Source organism: Azolla caroliniana, unplaced genomic scaffold (genome assembly GCF_043228905.1).
Source record: "Azolla caroliniana isolate FFs.n. ecotype wild unplaced genomic scaffold, voAzoCaro1.0.p SCAF_4, whole genome shotgun sequence".
Classification (NCBI taxonomy): domain Eukaryota; kingdom Viridiplantae; phylum Streptophyta; class Polypodiopsida; order Salviniales; family Salviniaceae; genus Azolla; species Azolla caroliniana.
Genome location: NW_028230439.1, coordinates 19,923,624 through 19,940,695, shown reverse-complemented (window position 1 = coordinate 19,940,695; position 17,072 = coordinate 19,923,624). Strand labels below are relative to the sequence as shown.

General features: G+C 38.1%; 1 protein-coding gene across 2 annotated transcripts; it reads left to right on the top strand.

Moving 5' to 3' along the window:
- The first annotated feature begins 687 nt into the window (after positions 1-687).
- LOC147865294 (uncharacterized) lies at positions 688-16,269 on the top strand. 2 transcript variants are annotated; one of them, XM_087318072.1, is made up of 14 exons: positions 688-887; positions 2,903-3,434; positions 3,718-3,857; positions 3,939-4,129; positions 4,219-4,396; positions 4,585-4,842; positions 4,913-5,071; positions 5,172-5,281; positions 5,375-5,870; positions 6,155-6,472; positions 6,680-6,757; positions 6,886-6,948; positions 14,697-14,760; positions 15,729-16,269. In XM_087318072.1, the coding sequence occupies exons 2-14, from the start codon at positions 3,032-3,034 to the stop codon at positions 15,938-15,940; spliced, it is 2,670 nt and encodes an 889-aa protein (XP_087174198.1). In that variant the 5' UTR covers positions 688-887; positions 2,903-3,031; the 3' UTR covers positions 15,941-16,269. The 2 variants fall into 2 exon arrangements, with proteins under 2 accessions (XP_087174198.1, XP_087174197.1); XM_087318071.1 differs by having other exon boundaries at positions 15,675-16,269.
- The last annotated feature ends 803 nt before the right edge of the window (positions 16,270-17,072 follow it).

Genomic DNA, 17,072 nt, shown 5'->3' with positions numbered 1-17,072 from the left:
TCAGAATGGATATAGAGTTCTGATCCCAAAGAATCAGAATGCACAGACTTTCAATCCCGGAATCAACCTTAATTTTCATGCGATCAAGGGACCCAACATATAGACCCAGAATGACCACATACAAAAACAAACTCTCGTGTTTGGGATTAGAACAAGCAAACCGCATCGATCCAGAAAAGAGTCATTACTGTCACGAGAGCATGGCCGTGAGTCCAATCCAGAATCGGAACTAAGTCCGACCAGACACATGACAAGACAAGAGAAGGTAGACACATGCAGTGAAGGTTTGTAAAGAAATAGGCAAAAAGCATGATGAATAAATAGCATACATAACACACATTTGGAGTCGATTCGAGAATGTGAGTGAGTGTCAAGGTCTAAGTTTGTAAATTCGTGGAAATATATTTCTATTTCCATCGAAGCCAAATTTTGTTATGTTATTTTCTTGTGTTTTGTTTTTCCCGACAAAACGCGCTCTCTGCAGAGCAAAGCAAAAAAAAAAACAAAACAAAAACAGAGTAAACTCTGGAGAGGAGGAGGAAGAAGAAGAAGAAGAAGAAGAAGACGAAGAACACAGTTCCTTGCGTCTCTTTCTCTTCATTTCGTCATTCCTCCATTCAAGCATCCTTGGATCGATTCCTGCTCATCGCATTTCCTTCCTTCCTTCCTTCCTTCTTTCTTTCTTGCAGGGGCTAGTCTCAGTCTCAGTCTCAGAGATTTCGAAAGCATATAAGTTTGTTTTTTTTGGTGGTTTCATCTTCGAAGATTTTCTTAAGGAAGTTTCTTTCTTCCGAAACAGAAAGAAGAAGAAGAAGAAAAAAGAAGAAGTTTCTCAGACGTAAATTTGTTCCGTTCTTGTGTTTCTCTGGTAGCATCACCACTCACGGGTATGTTCTTTCGTTTCTCCTCGACCTTTTGTTATCGACACTCTTTCTTTTTTGTCTGAAAGATAAAGAATTCTTGCATACTTAGATTTTCAAGTGGTTTTGATCAAGTGTATATATGTTGAGACCATTTCTATGGTAAAATTGATTTGCGGACAATATGATTAGCTACACGGTTGTGATAAGAGATCAGCACTTAGATATCAGCACGTTCTATTTACGCTTCCTTTTTGCTGCACAATATGCAAAACAAAAAAGAAATCTGCACCAGGAAAGTTAATGAAATTTCTATGCTGATATCCGGTGTTCCAAATCGGTAGTTTAAAAATGTTGACTTTTGAACCTATAGATGATATCCATTAGGTGTCTCCTTGTTTTGAGGTGAAAATTGAATGATGGGGCTGGGAATCCGTGTTCAAATATGTTGAAAAATACAATGATAAAGGTAGGTATAGCTATTTAGTGACCCTCCTCTGTTGGATGAATGTTTTTTTTGCCTCAATTCAATTATAAGACTCTAAACAATCCGGTCTCTCTCGAAACAAATATAAAAATCCATGTACAAAAAGTGCAGGAATTTTTTAAAACCCTTATTTCAGCTTCTTTTGAAGAACAATGGTTGTCAAAAAGTGAAGAGTGCAACAAAGTTACCTGGCAAAGGGTGACTATTATATATATATATATAATATTATACATTGCTTCTAGATTATGTACTGACATCAATCAAGAGATTGCCTCTCTACATAGGACCAACACTTTTGACAATGCCGGCATTATATCACTTTCACTCTAGGCTTTTTTCTCCCACTTCTTCTTGAAGCTCCATTTATTTTATCTTCTTTCTATTTTTTTCCTTTTTTGTCTCCTTCTTCACGGAACAAGGTGCAATTTCCAAAATTGCCTTAGGATGCGTGTGATCTTGTGAACGCTAACTAATCACAAAGGGAACTCCAGCACGTCTGTTTGCATTAGTAAAGTTTTCTTTGATATATGAAAAAATAAGCGCTTTTTTAGACCGTTATTATGCAAAATTTACCCCCAATAACTTCCTTCACCCATCTTTCCCTCATTCCACTTCTAGTCCTCAAACAACCTCACAATGTCGAATTTTCCAAAAACATGCATTTTACATCATCCAATGCCATTATATATGGAGGCAAAGGAACTAGGCCTTGTCCATAGAGACAAAATTAATCCTAATGCAATAATCTATGACTCTCTCACACATCATTTCTTCAAATTCGCTCATTCACCTGTCTATAAATCATGCATAAACAAGCACTTAAAATCCTAGAGAGAAAAGCACTAAACTTTAAAACAAACAGTTGCTCAGATGGTCACACTTCATGAAAAACATGTTGGAACTTCTCTCGAGCATGCAATAAAATAACATTCATTGTGCATTATAAGTTGGTATGCTACAAAATTATTGTTTCCTTTCCTGATTCCTCGAAATTGGAAGAAGGCTCTCATCCTGCATGCAGGTTGTATACACCCCTTGCCTGCGCATGCACTTATATACATACATATGCACACAAATGATCTATTCCCGAAGATACATCATGTTAATGCATGCGTGTATGTACGTCAATGTACCCATATAGCTATACATGCATATATACAGCCATAAGTAAAGATCATGGTGTATAATTTGCAATTCTATCTGATGATAAGTAAGCTCCTTGTGAGCCATCTGCAGTCCCGTATTCTTTTAGAATGCCATCACTGTAACTGGCATGTATTGTCTATTAAATGTGGCTATTGTTTGATGAGGAGTCAACTCATTGGTATCTCGTAATTTTTTCCCTCGTGCATGCCAATTTTGATACTTCCATACGTGACTTAGCAACTCCTCTGTTTGTCTGCTCGATTGTCTTTTTGCAACATGAGGTTTACTGAACAGCCAATGAAGCATACATGATTTGGGAGATTATAATTCTAATATTTCTGACAACAGTTTTTTATTTTCAACAAATGAATTTTATATTAACAATTTTTTTTTGTTAAATTGGAAACAGTCAAAAGCTTCAAGAATAATTGTTCTTGCTTCCACGAGAAATTTGAAAGGGAGCATTCTTTTCTTAATTCTTGACAAACAACATCAGAACAGTACAAATTTGGGTCTAGTCTCTTGACTGAACTCAAGAATGAGTCAACCGCAAACACAGCATAAGTCTTCTATGCTAAATGGTCTAAGTCGTCGTCGTGGAGATCGGGATATTAGCAATCGTCCAGAAAGTTATAGAAGCGAAAACAAGTATAGGCCTTTCAGGCCAACACCAACCAATAATTTGGGCACAGAAAGCTTTGGACACACGCAAGTGTATCACTCAAAAAGTGACAGTAATGCTGGTCAGAACATCACCTCTACCTCCAAACCTGCTGAAGATGAGCTAGAAACAGTTTCACAGGAAGAATCCAGAAATGGAGATCCAAAGGCTTTACTATGTTTGACAGCATGTTTGATCGGCCATCCTGTCGAAGTTCAGGTGAAAAATGGGTCCATCTATTCAGGGATCTTTCACACTGCAAATGCTGAAAAAGATTACGGTTTGTCTAAATGCCATTGTTTTCTGCTAATTAGAGATCATTTTTTAAATTTCGAGAATTTCTGATGTCATTTTTTGTTATTACTTGACCCCTAAGATATGGGTGCCATTTCTTTTATGGAGAAAAATCTGACAAAGAACATGCATGTATTTATATCTGATGTACATGCATAGTACACAGCTTAGTCGTATTAGTTTTGAAGCAAAAATAGCTCCCTATGTTTTCATAAGTTATTTAATCTTGCTATTAAGATATCAGCATTTAAGAACACTTTCTGGAGCAGGAATTGTGTTGCGAATGGCACAACTTATACACCATGGTTCAACTCAAGGAGGGACAAATGACAATGCTAAAGAATTAGCAAAGAGACCTGTAAAAACTTTTATTGTATATGCACATGACCTTGTACAAATTATTGCTAAGGTAAAGCCATTGCAATATTTGATTTAGTTTCCTTTTCTCAAACCTTGGCAGAAGTTTAATCAATGCTTTCTTTTCCTGCAGGATGTTCCTTTACAAGGAGAACGGCTTCAAAATGGGAGATCTCGCGAAAATCGGTCAGAAATTGTTACTGACTCATTCTTATCTCAGGGTAGACATGGAGAGCTGGAGAGGGAACTTAAGCCTTGGACACCTGACAGGGATGATCCAAGTGAACAAGGATTGGAATCTACCTTTCAAAACACATGGAACAGGTTAGAGTTCACGATTTTCCTGTTCAATGAAACCTATTGCAATATTTCTGAATTTGATATCATCGATACTATATTTTTGGTTCTGGTAGAAATTGGGATCAATTTGAGATCAATAAATCTTTGTTTGGTGTTGAGAGCACATTTGATGAGGACTTATACACCACTAAACTTGAGAGGGGTCCTCAAATGAGAGAGCGAGAGAGAGAGGCATGGCGTATTGCTCGTGAGATTGAAGGACAGGGCACACGAAATCTTCATCTGGCTGAGGTAATCTTCTTCAAGTTTGAAGCTGTAGGCAATTACATATGAACTGGCAAAAATATTAATTCCAGAGTAATTGGCTGGAATCTGGATTAGGATACATGGAAGATGATCTATTCTTGTTAACGGGATCATTTAATTAGTCAACTTGCTATGCATAACCACATCTAAATTGCGTTTAATGCCATGTTAAGGAAAGAGGAGTCACCCTAATCAAAGAATTTGAGCTGATGGATGAAGAAAGTAAATACTCATCTGTTTTACGCACGAGTGAAGATATTGGTGATGATAATGATGATGTAAGCATGGACTTCCATAACGATGCAACATTTGGGAATGCGACTAATGAATCTGGTGTTGTGGTTATGGGATACAATGGAAGTGAGCCTAGTGCTAACGATATAGATGTAGCTGAAGGTGTAAGAAACAGGGCACTTTCTGATTTAAATGAGGTAACATTTCAATGAAGACTGAGCACATCAACTTGAATTATGCTTAAGTTTTGTCCTCCCATTTTTACAGCTGAAGAATAGATCTGTTAAAGTGGAACCATCTCATTCAGCACAGGAGCCAACCACAGCTTTAATGGATTCACAGCTTGCTGGGTCGGATGATTCTAATACTACACTGAAGGACAGAGTGTCACAAACAGTGGTTGACCGTAGTAAGCGTGCTGTAAAGGTATAAGATGTTTGTTGCATGGACCTTTTCACATTAGAAGATAAAATTTTAGCAATATTACTCTGTTTTTAATTTTCCATAAAATTTGCGGTCATTAAAGGTTGGTGGATTGGCTTCACCATTGGTCTCTCCTCGTTTAGGAGATACCACAAGCATACAAGCACTGGATTTGGATCCTGGTTTTCCACAAGTAACAGAGGATGTTTATAGGTTTGTGGGTCACCATAACACATGAGTTGCTAAGATTCATTCAACAAGGAAGTTTTTTGAAAAATGATCAAAGTTGTAAACCTGTAATGACAGAGAATTTAATGAGTTTAAGCTCCAGGAGAATGCAAAACGAGGCAGAAAACAGCGTGAAGATCAAGTGAATGAGCTCAAATCTTTTAGTGAGAGCTTAAGAGATCTGACATCAGTAAGACAACATACAACGGCTTCTGTTAGCATTCGTAAAATGGCATCTTCATTTGCACCACCTGCTTCTGCTTTGCCAATTCCAGCAAGCATTACCAGTTCTGTTGGTGGATCTGATTCCACTACATCCGCTCCCATCCAAAGTCACCTTACAGCCCCAGATAGTGATATTGAGCCAAGGAGTGTAAGTGATGAACTAAACTCACTTTCAGGTCCTCAAATTGAAACTGCATCAACAAGTGGGACACATTCCTCACCACAAATTACCGAGGCCTTTATTTCTTCTCTAAATTCTTCTAGTCCAACACCAATGCCATCTTCTCCCTCATCATCTTCTGGCGTTTCTGATTTCAGCAAGAAATCTTCATTAAATCCAAATGCCAAGGCAAGCAAGTCGCTCAATCTCCATGCTCAATTTGTTATGGGACAAAACACAAAGTACCCTTAAGTTTCCAAAAATTACTAAAACATCCCAGTGTAGTGGTAAATGTGTACTACAAAGGAAATTTCTGGTGATTTCTAGAAACCTAGGGGTATTCCGGGGAATACCAATGAGGAATATTGTGGTGTGTTTCCCTTGATTATAATGAAAAGTCAACTAGCCATACAATTGTTTTGAATAAATTTATCTCTTTTTCCTTGCTTTTCTCTTGGGTGCAATTTACACAGGAGTTCAAACTAAACCCGAATGCAAAATCTTTTACTCCAAGCTTTACACCTCTTCGGCCACCATCACCAGTAGTCCCAGGGCCTGTATATGTCCCTGGCATAATGGCACCTATTCCTCCAATACAGACTGTCCCAGTGGGTGTCAACCCTCTCTTACATCCTGGAGGGCAACCGGCTGCAAGATACACACCATATTCTCCAGGTCCAACTTCATACATAGCATCTCCAACATCATATACACCTGTTTCCGGTGCACCAGTTCCACCTGTTGTCAATGGGCAAACCTCTATGAAAGTGTTGCCTCAATTGCAACATCCGGTAAGTTTAATGAACTTTTATCAAATGTATTTGTCTATCGATATTTATACAGCTATATGTAGGTGTGTGTATGTATTGATGGATGTGCTGTGATATGTGCATTGTACCCAGATATACACATACACCCATGCATATATATATATATATATATATATAAATTTGATGAACACATGCCAAGAAGATTGTACTGATGTAAAGATTGTACAGGTACCACAACCAATGAGGTATACATCACAGGCACCTGTTCAGCCAACATCAACATATGTTCACCCTACAACGCAGATGGTAACGGGTGCATAAATTATGCTGAGTTAGCTTATTTTATGTTGGACCTTCTAAGCTGTGAAAATGAAACTTGGTTAGTGTATGTACCCTGGATACAAATCTAAACGATATTGCTTGTTCCACTGCAGTATTCTCAGCAGGTGATGTTTTGTCCGCCGGGGCAAGTTGCATATTTTCATCCTTATCTGCAGGTAAGATTGTGTTGGGGCATATCTATTGTTGGTGGATAGTTTTTGTGATACTTCGAATATGGAGCCATGAGCATAGAGCCCTTGTGTGTTGGTATATATCGCACATGTACATGCATGTATTGAATGTATCACACTGTAGATTGTGTGATTAAGCATATGTTCTTCCTCCATACCTTGACGAGCCCATAAGATGTAAAGCTAGCATGGACCAACTTAGTTTGAAGAAACCGTCAGAGGAGAATTGTAAACAATAAGGATTAGTCATAACAAAAAACAAATTTCATGTGCAATTATTATGGATCAAACTATTGATGAATAGTATAATAAGAGATTACACAAAAGAATTGATTCAGAGTGCTTAACCACAGCAACCACCCCAAGTGAAGGAGATGAGACAAATATAAAATACCATTGGTGTACCATAGCACCAGATATTACTTTATGTTATACCTTGACAGTTAAATAATGGATCTCGAAAAAAAGAGCTTAGCTTCACCAATAGTCTCGACACCATCTCACGATGCCATAATGAAGGGGCAATAGCTCATTCCCTTTATATAGTTCAATATTTAAGGCTCCCAGACCACCATGTGTCATAGATCCTTAAGGATTTGTCCAAGCTCCTAAGATAATTGGTTTCCCAACTATTTTACCTTGCTTTAGAATTGGTTCTTTAGATTATGCTCAATTTCTGATACATTGCACTCTTTCAATGACAAATCAAAATCAAGGAAGTTAGAAATTAAACATACTCTTTCTGCCAAGTGGCATCATGAATGGTTTGACAACCATTTATTCTTGGATTTGTTTAGGTCTTAAATGTTAAGTTTGAGCATTGAGATTTTCTTTTGGCAAATGAGATTTAGAAGATAAACCCTTGATAATTACTAGCTCTTTTATGGCGAAGTAGTTTCCAACTTTTCAGAGAATTAAGTCCGGAAATCGTTAGTAAACTTAAAATCTCTATTAGTTATACATCTATTAGTAACCCATAACATCTGAATAAATCATCAACAAATTGGTAAGCCATTTCATCAGTTGGTAATAAGTCTGGTTAATTTTGTTAGTTGATTGACAACTCATATAGAATCATGACCTCTTTGTGTTTGAGGTTGGGTAACAATAAAATCCATAAATATACTTTCCCATTTGTTATTGTGAATATCTTGTTCACTTTACATGGAAAACATTTGATTACATTTATTTTGCATGAACCTTTGAAATAACGAATAGAAAAATTGAATTCTTGGATGAGATCTATCCATATACCTTTATGACCAACAAGACCATATTGATTGCAAAAATGTTCTAAATACTATTGGTCTATTGTGACCACAAAACAACTTCCATATAAATAATGCTCCTAGTTTTTGTGGGAGGGTGGCCGCTCTAGATTTGCAATCTCTTTCATCTTTATGATCTCTCCTCTACATTCTCTCGTCCTAGATTTTCCATCTACCTTTATGACCAACAAGACCATGTTGATTGCAAAAATGTTCTAAATACTATTGGTCTATTGTGACCACAAAATATAAATAATGCTCCTAGTTTTTGTGGGAGGGTGGCCGCTCTAGATTTGTAATCTCTTTCATCTTTATTATTTCTCCTCTACATTCTTTTCCTAGATTTTCTCTCTCTAGAATCAGAAACTTTGTAAATGTGTACTCTCATCCTCTTTTCCAAGATTATTATCTTTATGTGAACATTTTTTTTTCATGTGAACTTCTATTTGGGTGCTACTACGTTAAATAAAGTGTTTAAACTACGTATTACAAAAGTGATCAAATGGTTATAACTTCATCGACCAATCCTAAAGCTAATGGGTTAAAGGTAAGCTAGTGCGAGAAAAGCTGTTAATAGCAGTAGTGAAACAGTTGTTAGAAAAAATAAACACACCTAAGCTGTGAGAAGTCTTTTAGACAGCAGTAGCAATATAATTGCAAAGAGTAGAGAGACAGCCAAAGAGTAGAGCCTGTTTTCAAGTAGTAGCAAAAATAAAGTTCTTACAAAAGAGGCTGGTATACCCTATTTATACGAAATTGGGGAACGTGGGTGAAATGATTGTTTGGTAGTTAAGTGATTCTCGTACTACCAAACAGGTACACTAAACGAGGAATAAGAGGGAAAATCTTGGAAAAGTGGAAGAGAGAAAACATTTAAAGAGTTGCAGATTCTAGAGAGAGAAAAATCTAGGAAGGGAGAGAATGTGGAGGAGAGATAATAAAGATGAAAGAGAGTGTAGGTTTGGAGCTGCCACCCTTAACACTTCCGCTTAGCTCCAGAACAGGAGTCCGATATTGAGTTGACTGAGGAGTTGATCAATGGCTTGCCTTGGGAATGGCTCAGTAAACAAATCAGACACATTTTCTTGAGTAGGACAATAGGCCAAGTTGATGACTTGTGGTAGTGCACTTCAATATGTTTTGTTCTACATGAAATGCTGAGTTGTCAGTGAAAATTGCAATAGGAGATTCTTGCAAAACACCGATGTGACAAAACAGTTGCATTAACCAAAGCAACTCCCAACAAGTATCCAAACAAGCTTGATATTCAGTTTCGGTCGGTGAAGTAGAAACTGAATTTTGCTTCTTTGGTTTCCAAGAAATTAAGCTTGAGCCTAACCAAAACAATAGCCAGATGTGGACCTTCTAGAATCAATATCATCTGCCCAATCAGCGTCCAAGTAGCCAACAAGCACAATGCCACATCTAAAAGAGAGATCATATTCAAGTGTGTTGGCCAATACCTAAGAACTTGGATAGCTGTTTGCGAATGACTTTGTGTTGGCGCACATGAGAATAGGCTAAGAATACTCACACCATAGGACAAATCAGGCCTTGTGTAAGTTAAGTGAATAAGAGATCCAATTAACCTTCTATAATTTGTGATATCTTCTAATATGGGAGAATCATCCTCATGAGATAGCTTTGTGTTTGGATCGATGGGACATGAGACTGGCCTGCAATTTGACATGCCATCGGTCTCAAGGAGCTGCCTGAGATACATATGTTGGCGGAGGAAGATATCATCATGTGATTGATAGATCTCCATACCTAAGAAATAATGGAGAAGTCCCAAGTCAGTCATTTTAAATTAGTGGTTTTGAGGTCAGTGCCGAGGTGCTCGATTCTAAAAGCCAAGGACCTTGTAATTAGAAGGTCATCAAACATATAATATGCTCAAGCATAACAAATCATCTTGGGAAAAGACATAGATATTGCCATCTGCATAACAGTGCCGAAACCCAAGAGAGTGAAAGAATGCATCAATTTTGTCATGCCAAGTTTTGCATACAAGGCTTTATGTAACTTGTAGACCATGTTATTCCACTCTGAAATCTCGAAACCTGGAGGTGGTTCTACATAGAACTTCCTCTTTCAAGTCACCATTATGGAAGGCTGTCTTGACGTCCATTTGAAATATAGGCCATTTGTTGTGAGCAGCAAGTGCAAGAGCACATTGAATAGAGGTGTACCTTGTTGTTGGAGCAAAGGTGTAACTCATAGTCCACTCCTTCCATTTGTGAATAGATTTCACAACTAATGCCTTATGCTTATCCAAAGTACCATCATCATGGTACTTGGTCCTGAAAATCCATTTCAGTCCAACGACTTGCCCATGTTTAGGCCAAGGGACCAGCTCCCATGTGTGATTCCGCTCAATGGAATTAAACTCAATTTCCATTGCCACTTTCCACTTTGGAAGAACAAGAGCCTCTTTTGCTGTAGTGGGTTCTTGTGATTGCACAACACTGCTCGATAATGCAAGGTTGCATGAGTGAAGAGGCTGTTGTGACTTGCATGTTCTTTTCGTATCGGTAGGAAAACCAGCTGTATACCCATGAAGTTCAGCATCAGAGAGATGGGAATCACAAATGGTGGCTTGAAGCCACTTTGGAAGTGGTGGAAGCTTGTGTGTAGAGGGAGGGGAAACAATTGGAGTTTAGGGAGAGTTTTGAGTTGGTGGTGGAGTTGGAGTTTGAGTAGAAGTGGGAGGAGCTGGGGGGCTTCAAGGTGAGAAATCTTCGTCTGGAATAGGAGAATCCAGAGTAGCTGGGATTTCAACTGTGAACTTAGATAGAATCCTAGAGTCATCCAGCTTAGACTCCGCAAAATGAACATCCTTTGAGATGACTAGGGACTTTGATTCTAGATCCCATAACCTTTAAGCTTTAGATTGTCTGTTATAACCAAGAAACTTGTATTTCTTGGTTTTGGACGCAAATTTAGTCCTTTTATGATCTGAAATGTGAACATGAACATCACAACCAAAGACTTTTAAATGAGAAACTGAGGGTTTTACACCTGTAAATGCTTCTACAGGGGTCATTGCAGTAACTGCCTTAGTTGGGCAATAGTTAATGATGTAGACTGCTGTGTTGAGAGCTTCACCCCAAAACGAGAGAAGAATATCAGATTGAGAGAGCATCGTACGATCCATCTCTTGGATTGTCTGGTTCTTTCTTCCTACCACACCATTTTGTTGAGGTGTATTGGGTGTAAAAAAGTGTCAAGCAATGCCTCTTTGAGAGCAAAAACAGTGGAAAGCTTGTGAGATAAACTCTCCACCATTGTCGAACCTGATCTTTCAAACTTTCTTTGATGTCTCATTCTCGACAAGAGCTACCTATTCTTGTGAAAGCTTGAGATTTTTCTGCAAACCTTATGTGAGAAATCATCAATGATAAGCATGAAGTAGTGTGCACCACCAAGAGTAGTGGTTTTCATTGGGCCACAAAGATCCATGTGCACTAACTCCAAGATAGATGTTGTACCGTGAGTGGCTTGGTGATGGGAAGGTTCTCGATGTTGCTTGCCATGAAGACAAGTAACACATGGGGTATCGTGAGGTTTGAATATAGGAAGACCCTCAACTAGCTGCGAAGAGAGCTTTTGAAGAGAGTTGTAGTTGAGATGACCAAACCTAGCATGCCAAACCTAACGTCGGATCTTCTTGTGCCACCAAGGCATGACAGCCTTGAAGAAGATGAAAAAGTTGAGATTTTCCAAGGGGCTGTGCAACTTTTTAGGCAGTATAAGCCCCTTTCTTGTGTGCCACTAGCTACAATTTGTTGGCTGTTGGTGTCAATAACTTCTAAAATTGAGCTATCAAAGTAGACACCATAACCTTGCTTAGTGATTTGGGAGACCGAAAGTAAGTTGCGTGAGGCACATGTAGCACATCTTGAAGAACTGCAGGTTCGTCATTTGAAGAAGTGTTAAGAACACGTCACCCACACATGAAGCCTCAATGCTTGAGACATCACCTATGGAGATTTGGGAGGAGCTGGGTTTGACATCATGCAAAATAGATTTTTCATTAGTCATGTGTGCAATAGTGCCACTGTCCACCAGCCACTCATCAATGGTTGAGGTAGTTGGTCCAATCATATGTGAAGAATGTTCTTCAATGCCAAGGAAAATTGTTTCTTTGGCTGAGTGGGCTTAGCTTGATGTTGATGTAGGTTGACTTTCAGTAGAAGACTTCTTGGCTTTGTGCCTTTTCTTTTTCTGACAATTGGGCCGAATGTGACCTTTGTAGCCACAATAATGACAAGTGAGCTCCTTGTAGGCTGGGTTGTTTGTTGGTCTTGGAATAGCTTTGTTGTAGGAGTTGCTATTATGCTTCCACATTCCTTCACTTTTGGTATGGAGAAGCGTTTCTTTAGAAGTTTGAGCACTTTCCATCCTTGTGGCCCTGTCTTGAAGCATGCCAAAAAATGTATTCATATCAGGTGTTTTTGGAATAAGCTTCTCAAGGAAAATAGTTCCTTTCAGAGTAACAAATTATGTGATTTGATCCATGATGTTTGGAGTGTCATGAATCTTGAGATTTGCTAGTTGACTCTCAACAGCTATCATTTGAGCATAGTTAGCGCTATGATACTTGTTTTTGATGGCTGCCTGTAGTTCATTGGCAGTTTCTTAATATGTATCTTGAAGTTGACGGGCAATGCTCGGTTTAATATTAAACATGAGGAAAGCATGAGCACGAGAATCCTCATCTAACCAAGCCATGAATCTTGAGATTTGCTAGTTGACTCTCAACAGCTATCATTTGAGCATAGTTAGCGCTATGATACTTGTTTTTGATGGCTGCCTGTAGTTCATTGGCAGTTTCTTAATATGTATCTTGAAGTTGACGGGCAATGCTCGGTTTAATATTAAACATGAGGAAAGCATGAGCACGAGAATCCTCATCTAACCAAGCTTCAATCTCAGCTTTTGATGAACCAACAACTGATATGGTTGAAGAAGATGTTACCGGTGGTTTCTTCTCACGACCATTGATTACATTCCATAGCTGATGGTAATGTAGCATGGTCTTTATTTTTCAGTTCCCAATCCAAGTAAGATCTTATCAAAGATGGACTCTTTGGGGAGTTGGGGAATGGTAGATGGAGCAATGGTAGCTTGTGAGGCCATGGATATCCTCCTCTTGAGTTACAACTGGACTGTTTACAGCAATTGTAAGTAGATGCTCAGGGTCTTGTCACTCCTCCCTAGATGCTCGGTGAGGCTCAGATGGAAGAAAAAGAACCTCTGCTGTAGGTTGGGAGGGTGGATGCCTGAACCTCTTTAGTGTTGGAAGGGAGGCTGCAAAGAAAAGAAAACCCCTCTTAAGGGCCGGAGGATGGGATAAAAGAAGATAGGCTTGTGTGCTCTTTGGCAAAAAATCAGGCTGAGGCTATGGAGACCTCACAGCTCTAATACTGTGTGAGAAAAGCTGTTAATAGCAGCAGCAGAACAATTGCTAGAGACAATAGACATATCCAAACTGTGAGAATGCTGTTAGACAGCATTTGCAAAGTAGTTGCAAAGAGTAGAGAGACGCAGCCTATTTGCAAGTAGCAGCAAAAATAAAGTTCTTACAAAAGAGGCTGGTATATAACCTATTTATACAAATTGGGGAATGTGGGTGACATGGTTGTTTGGTAGTTAAGTGTCTCTTGTACTACTAAACAGGTATAATAAATGAGGAATAAGAGGGAATATCTTGGAAAAGGGGAAGAGAGAAGGCATTTAAAGAGTTGCATATTCTAGAGAAAGATATATTAACATCTTTTAAGAGGCCAAAATGGCCTTAAGACAAATATTACAACTAGAATCTGAAGGAAAGAGCTTCGTCCTACCATAAATGTCTACTATAAAGGTTAATTTTGATGGGTTAAGGATAGGACTGACAGGAAACCAACTATCGCCCAAATTCTGACGATAGTTGGTTTCCTGTCAGTCCTATCCTTAACCCATCAAAATTAACCTCAGAATGGTTTCTTAAGATTATGCCTAAAGTAGACATCTATGAAATCCTTAATATATTGGATATTTCTAAGGTTGAGAAGACCTTCAGAGATTAGTATATCGTCTTCTACGTAGACATAAAACTCGAGGGTAGTAGCTTGTAGTGTGGCAGATCAGAGTAAATAGGTCGTGTGAAATAAAACTGTGTTGCTTGAGGTAATGATGACTTTCGCTCTTTTAAGAACATTGTAAACGATTGCGTAGGTCGTGAACATGGATAGATGCATCTAAGAGCTGAGTCCAATGATTAAAGAAGTTTATCATACAAATGTTTGTGTCATATAAAAGTTTTCATCCTTGGATAACAGTGGCACATAGTAGAGATATCAAAAGTTGCTATTCTTGATATGTGACCATTTTTATTTTGTTTTGTTGGTCTGTTCTTGTTTGATTGCTTTTACCATTTTTGGGATGGAGGATTTTTCATATATAACACTGATGGTGCAGGGACCAATGCCACCACCACCACAGCCGCTCCAGACTGGGCAACAATCCCAGCCAAGACATAGAGGTATATGCATTCATTACCAATCTCAACTTTTTAAGTATCGTGAAAGAAAAATGTTACAGATACTAGATGTTTTAAAGTCTAGTCTCACATGCCATTATTATGGGGATATAAAAGAGATAAAATGGAGACATCTTCACTCTGTAAATAAAGAATTTTGATTGGTTAGTGCTCGTAAGAGTAATCATTAATTACTAGTAGTTGCTGGAATCCAAGATTTAGAACTTCAGAGAGAATAAAGATGCAAGCCATGAAAACAGGTGTGAGACAATGTTCTGATAGAATTTTTTAGAAAATGTACTGAGATGAGTCTGTTAAACAGCTTCCTACAGGAATTCGAATAAAAGCTGGTAATTAAAATGGCCTATCTCATATGGTCAAATTAACTGAAATTTTCATGTAAAAAATCGCCTGAGTCTGAATCTTTTGGAAAGAACTAAAAGTATTAGTACTTTGTACTGCTTCTCACTGTTCATGTGAAAAGAAATCCTCTAAGCCTGCTAGAAGTTGTACTGAAAGTGATGACATGAACTGCCTTGCTCATATAACAAGATTTTCTTGTTATTATAGCCGTATTAAGAAAAGCTGCATTATAGTATAGTTTGTATTGAAAAAGTCTACCCTGAACCTGACCTCTGTTTCTAAAAGAAACCGTCTAAATCTGCATTGTATTAGAAATGATTTAAAGTGGTTACCATTACTAAGGGTGTTAGGAAACACATGAAATCAACATTCGTTGTAGAAGCTGTATTAAGTATTTTGGCCTAACCTTTTAATGTATTATTAGTTGCACTTAAAAATCGTAGCAAACCATGAACGTATTTGGCATGGTATTAGAAGTTGCATCAAAAGTGGTATGGCAAAATCTTGGCTTATCTCATGTAAGATTTGTATTTTGGGTATGCAAAAAAACCCAGGTGCCCAACAAGCAATGACATTGTGTGTACCACCCCCCCTACCTTTTATACCAGGGCAACACCAGCAGACCTTTGCAACTCCGCAAATTAACAATCCTTCGGCTCCGGCTCAGGCGCCGGCTCTAGTTCCAGCTCCAGCTCCAACTCCAGCTCCAGCTCTAGCTCCAGCTCCGGTTATGGCACTGCCTCCCCCCATCCCTCCTATGCAAGTTCAACAAAGTGTGGTGTCTAGCTCAGGAGTCTCTCATGAAGGCCAAAGGAGGTAAACTCGACAATTTTCAGCTCCAACTACTTTACAAGTAGTTATATATATTTATATTTTTGGGGTGCTCCTCACTATGTATTGTGCTCTTTGCCAAGAAGAAAGTTAAGCATGTTGTCAATTCAACAATAAAGAACGAACAAGGTGTCTAATTGCTCTTTGTATATTTAAAAGTCATGATATGATCAAACTAATGAAATGATCTTAGGAAAATTTAGGACGAAGTGCATTTTTTGGCCTGAATGTTTTTATATTTATGTTTCACGAAAAGATGGCGTTTAGTATTTTAGAGGTTGGATATATTTGTTCTTGATGTGATTTTATTTTATTTTTTATCTTGTTCTTGAAACTCGAGTATGATTTCTCTCCCTATTGATGGCTCATATTAGCCAACATAGCCTTGGATAATGTAGGTTTGTAAATTCAGTAAAACCATAAACCTACATTCATACATATATTTATTTGGTGGCTCATGTTAGCCAACATAGCCTCGGATAGTGTAGGTTTGTGAATTTAGTAAAACCATAAACCTACATTCGTACCTAAATTTATGTAGGTCCCACCCAATTTTGAAATTTGTTGTATATCAATGCATATTTTATGTAGGTAGCACCCAATTTTTCATTACTTGACTAATGGCAACATCCTCTTTGTTACCTTCAGAAGCTGATTGTCAAGGTCAATCCCATGAGAGCTAAACACTTACTCTCTTTGATACTTGCATTTGTGACCACCAAAACCTAATGCATGAATTCAAGTTATTTAAGGAGCTGCAGTTATTTCAAGTTATTTAGGCAATTTTTATAAAGTCAAGTTAGGGTGTTGCAACGTTTTACCCTGAATATGTCAATAAAGTTGAGGAACAGCCAAAGGTCAGAAAAGAAAGATAAAGAATAGGGACATCAAGTATCTTATAACTAAGGCCGTGTGGCAGAGTGGCAGTTGTTTCTTACTTAACTTATGTTTTAATTTGATAAAAGAGTCCATTGAGTAAAACAGAAACATAGCTTATGAAGGCATTTTGTTGAAAATTATGTTTATCCATTCGAAGCCATATTTTCTTTATGATTGTCTAGGGAATGCCAATAGACAAGGAAAATCATTCATAAAGCTAGTCTAGCATTGAATTATATTTG

What these genes read in the sequence shown, in the direction of transcription:
- LOC147865294 (XM_087318071.1), top strand. Translation starts at nt 3,032, where the DNA reads ATGAGTCAACCGCAAACACAGCATAAGTCTTCTATGCTAAATGGTCTA. An exon ending in TTGTACAAATTATTGCTAAG is followed by an intron (nt 3,858 to 3,938) that starts GTAAAGCCATTG and finishes CTTTTCCTGCAG; the next exon opens with GATGTTCCTTTACAAGGAGA. An exon ending in GAAATCTTCATCTGGCTGAG is followed by an intron (nt 4,397 to 4,584) that starts GTAATCTTCTTC and finishes TGCCATGTTAAG; the next exon opens with GAAAGAGGAGTCACCCTAAT.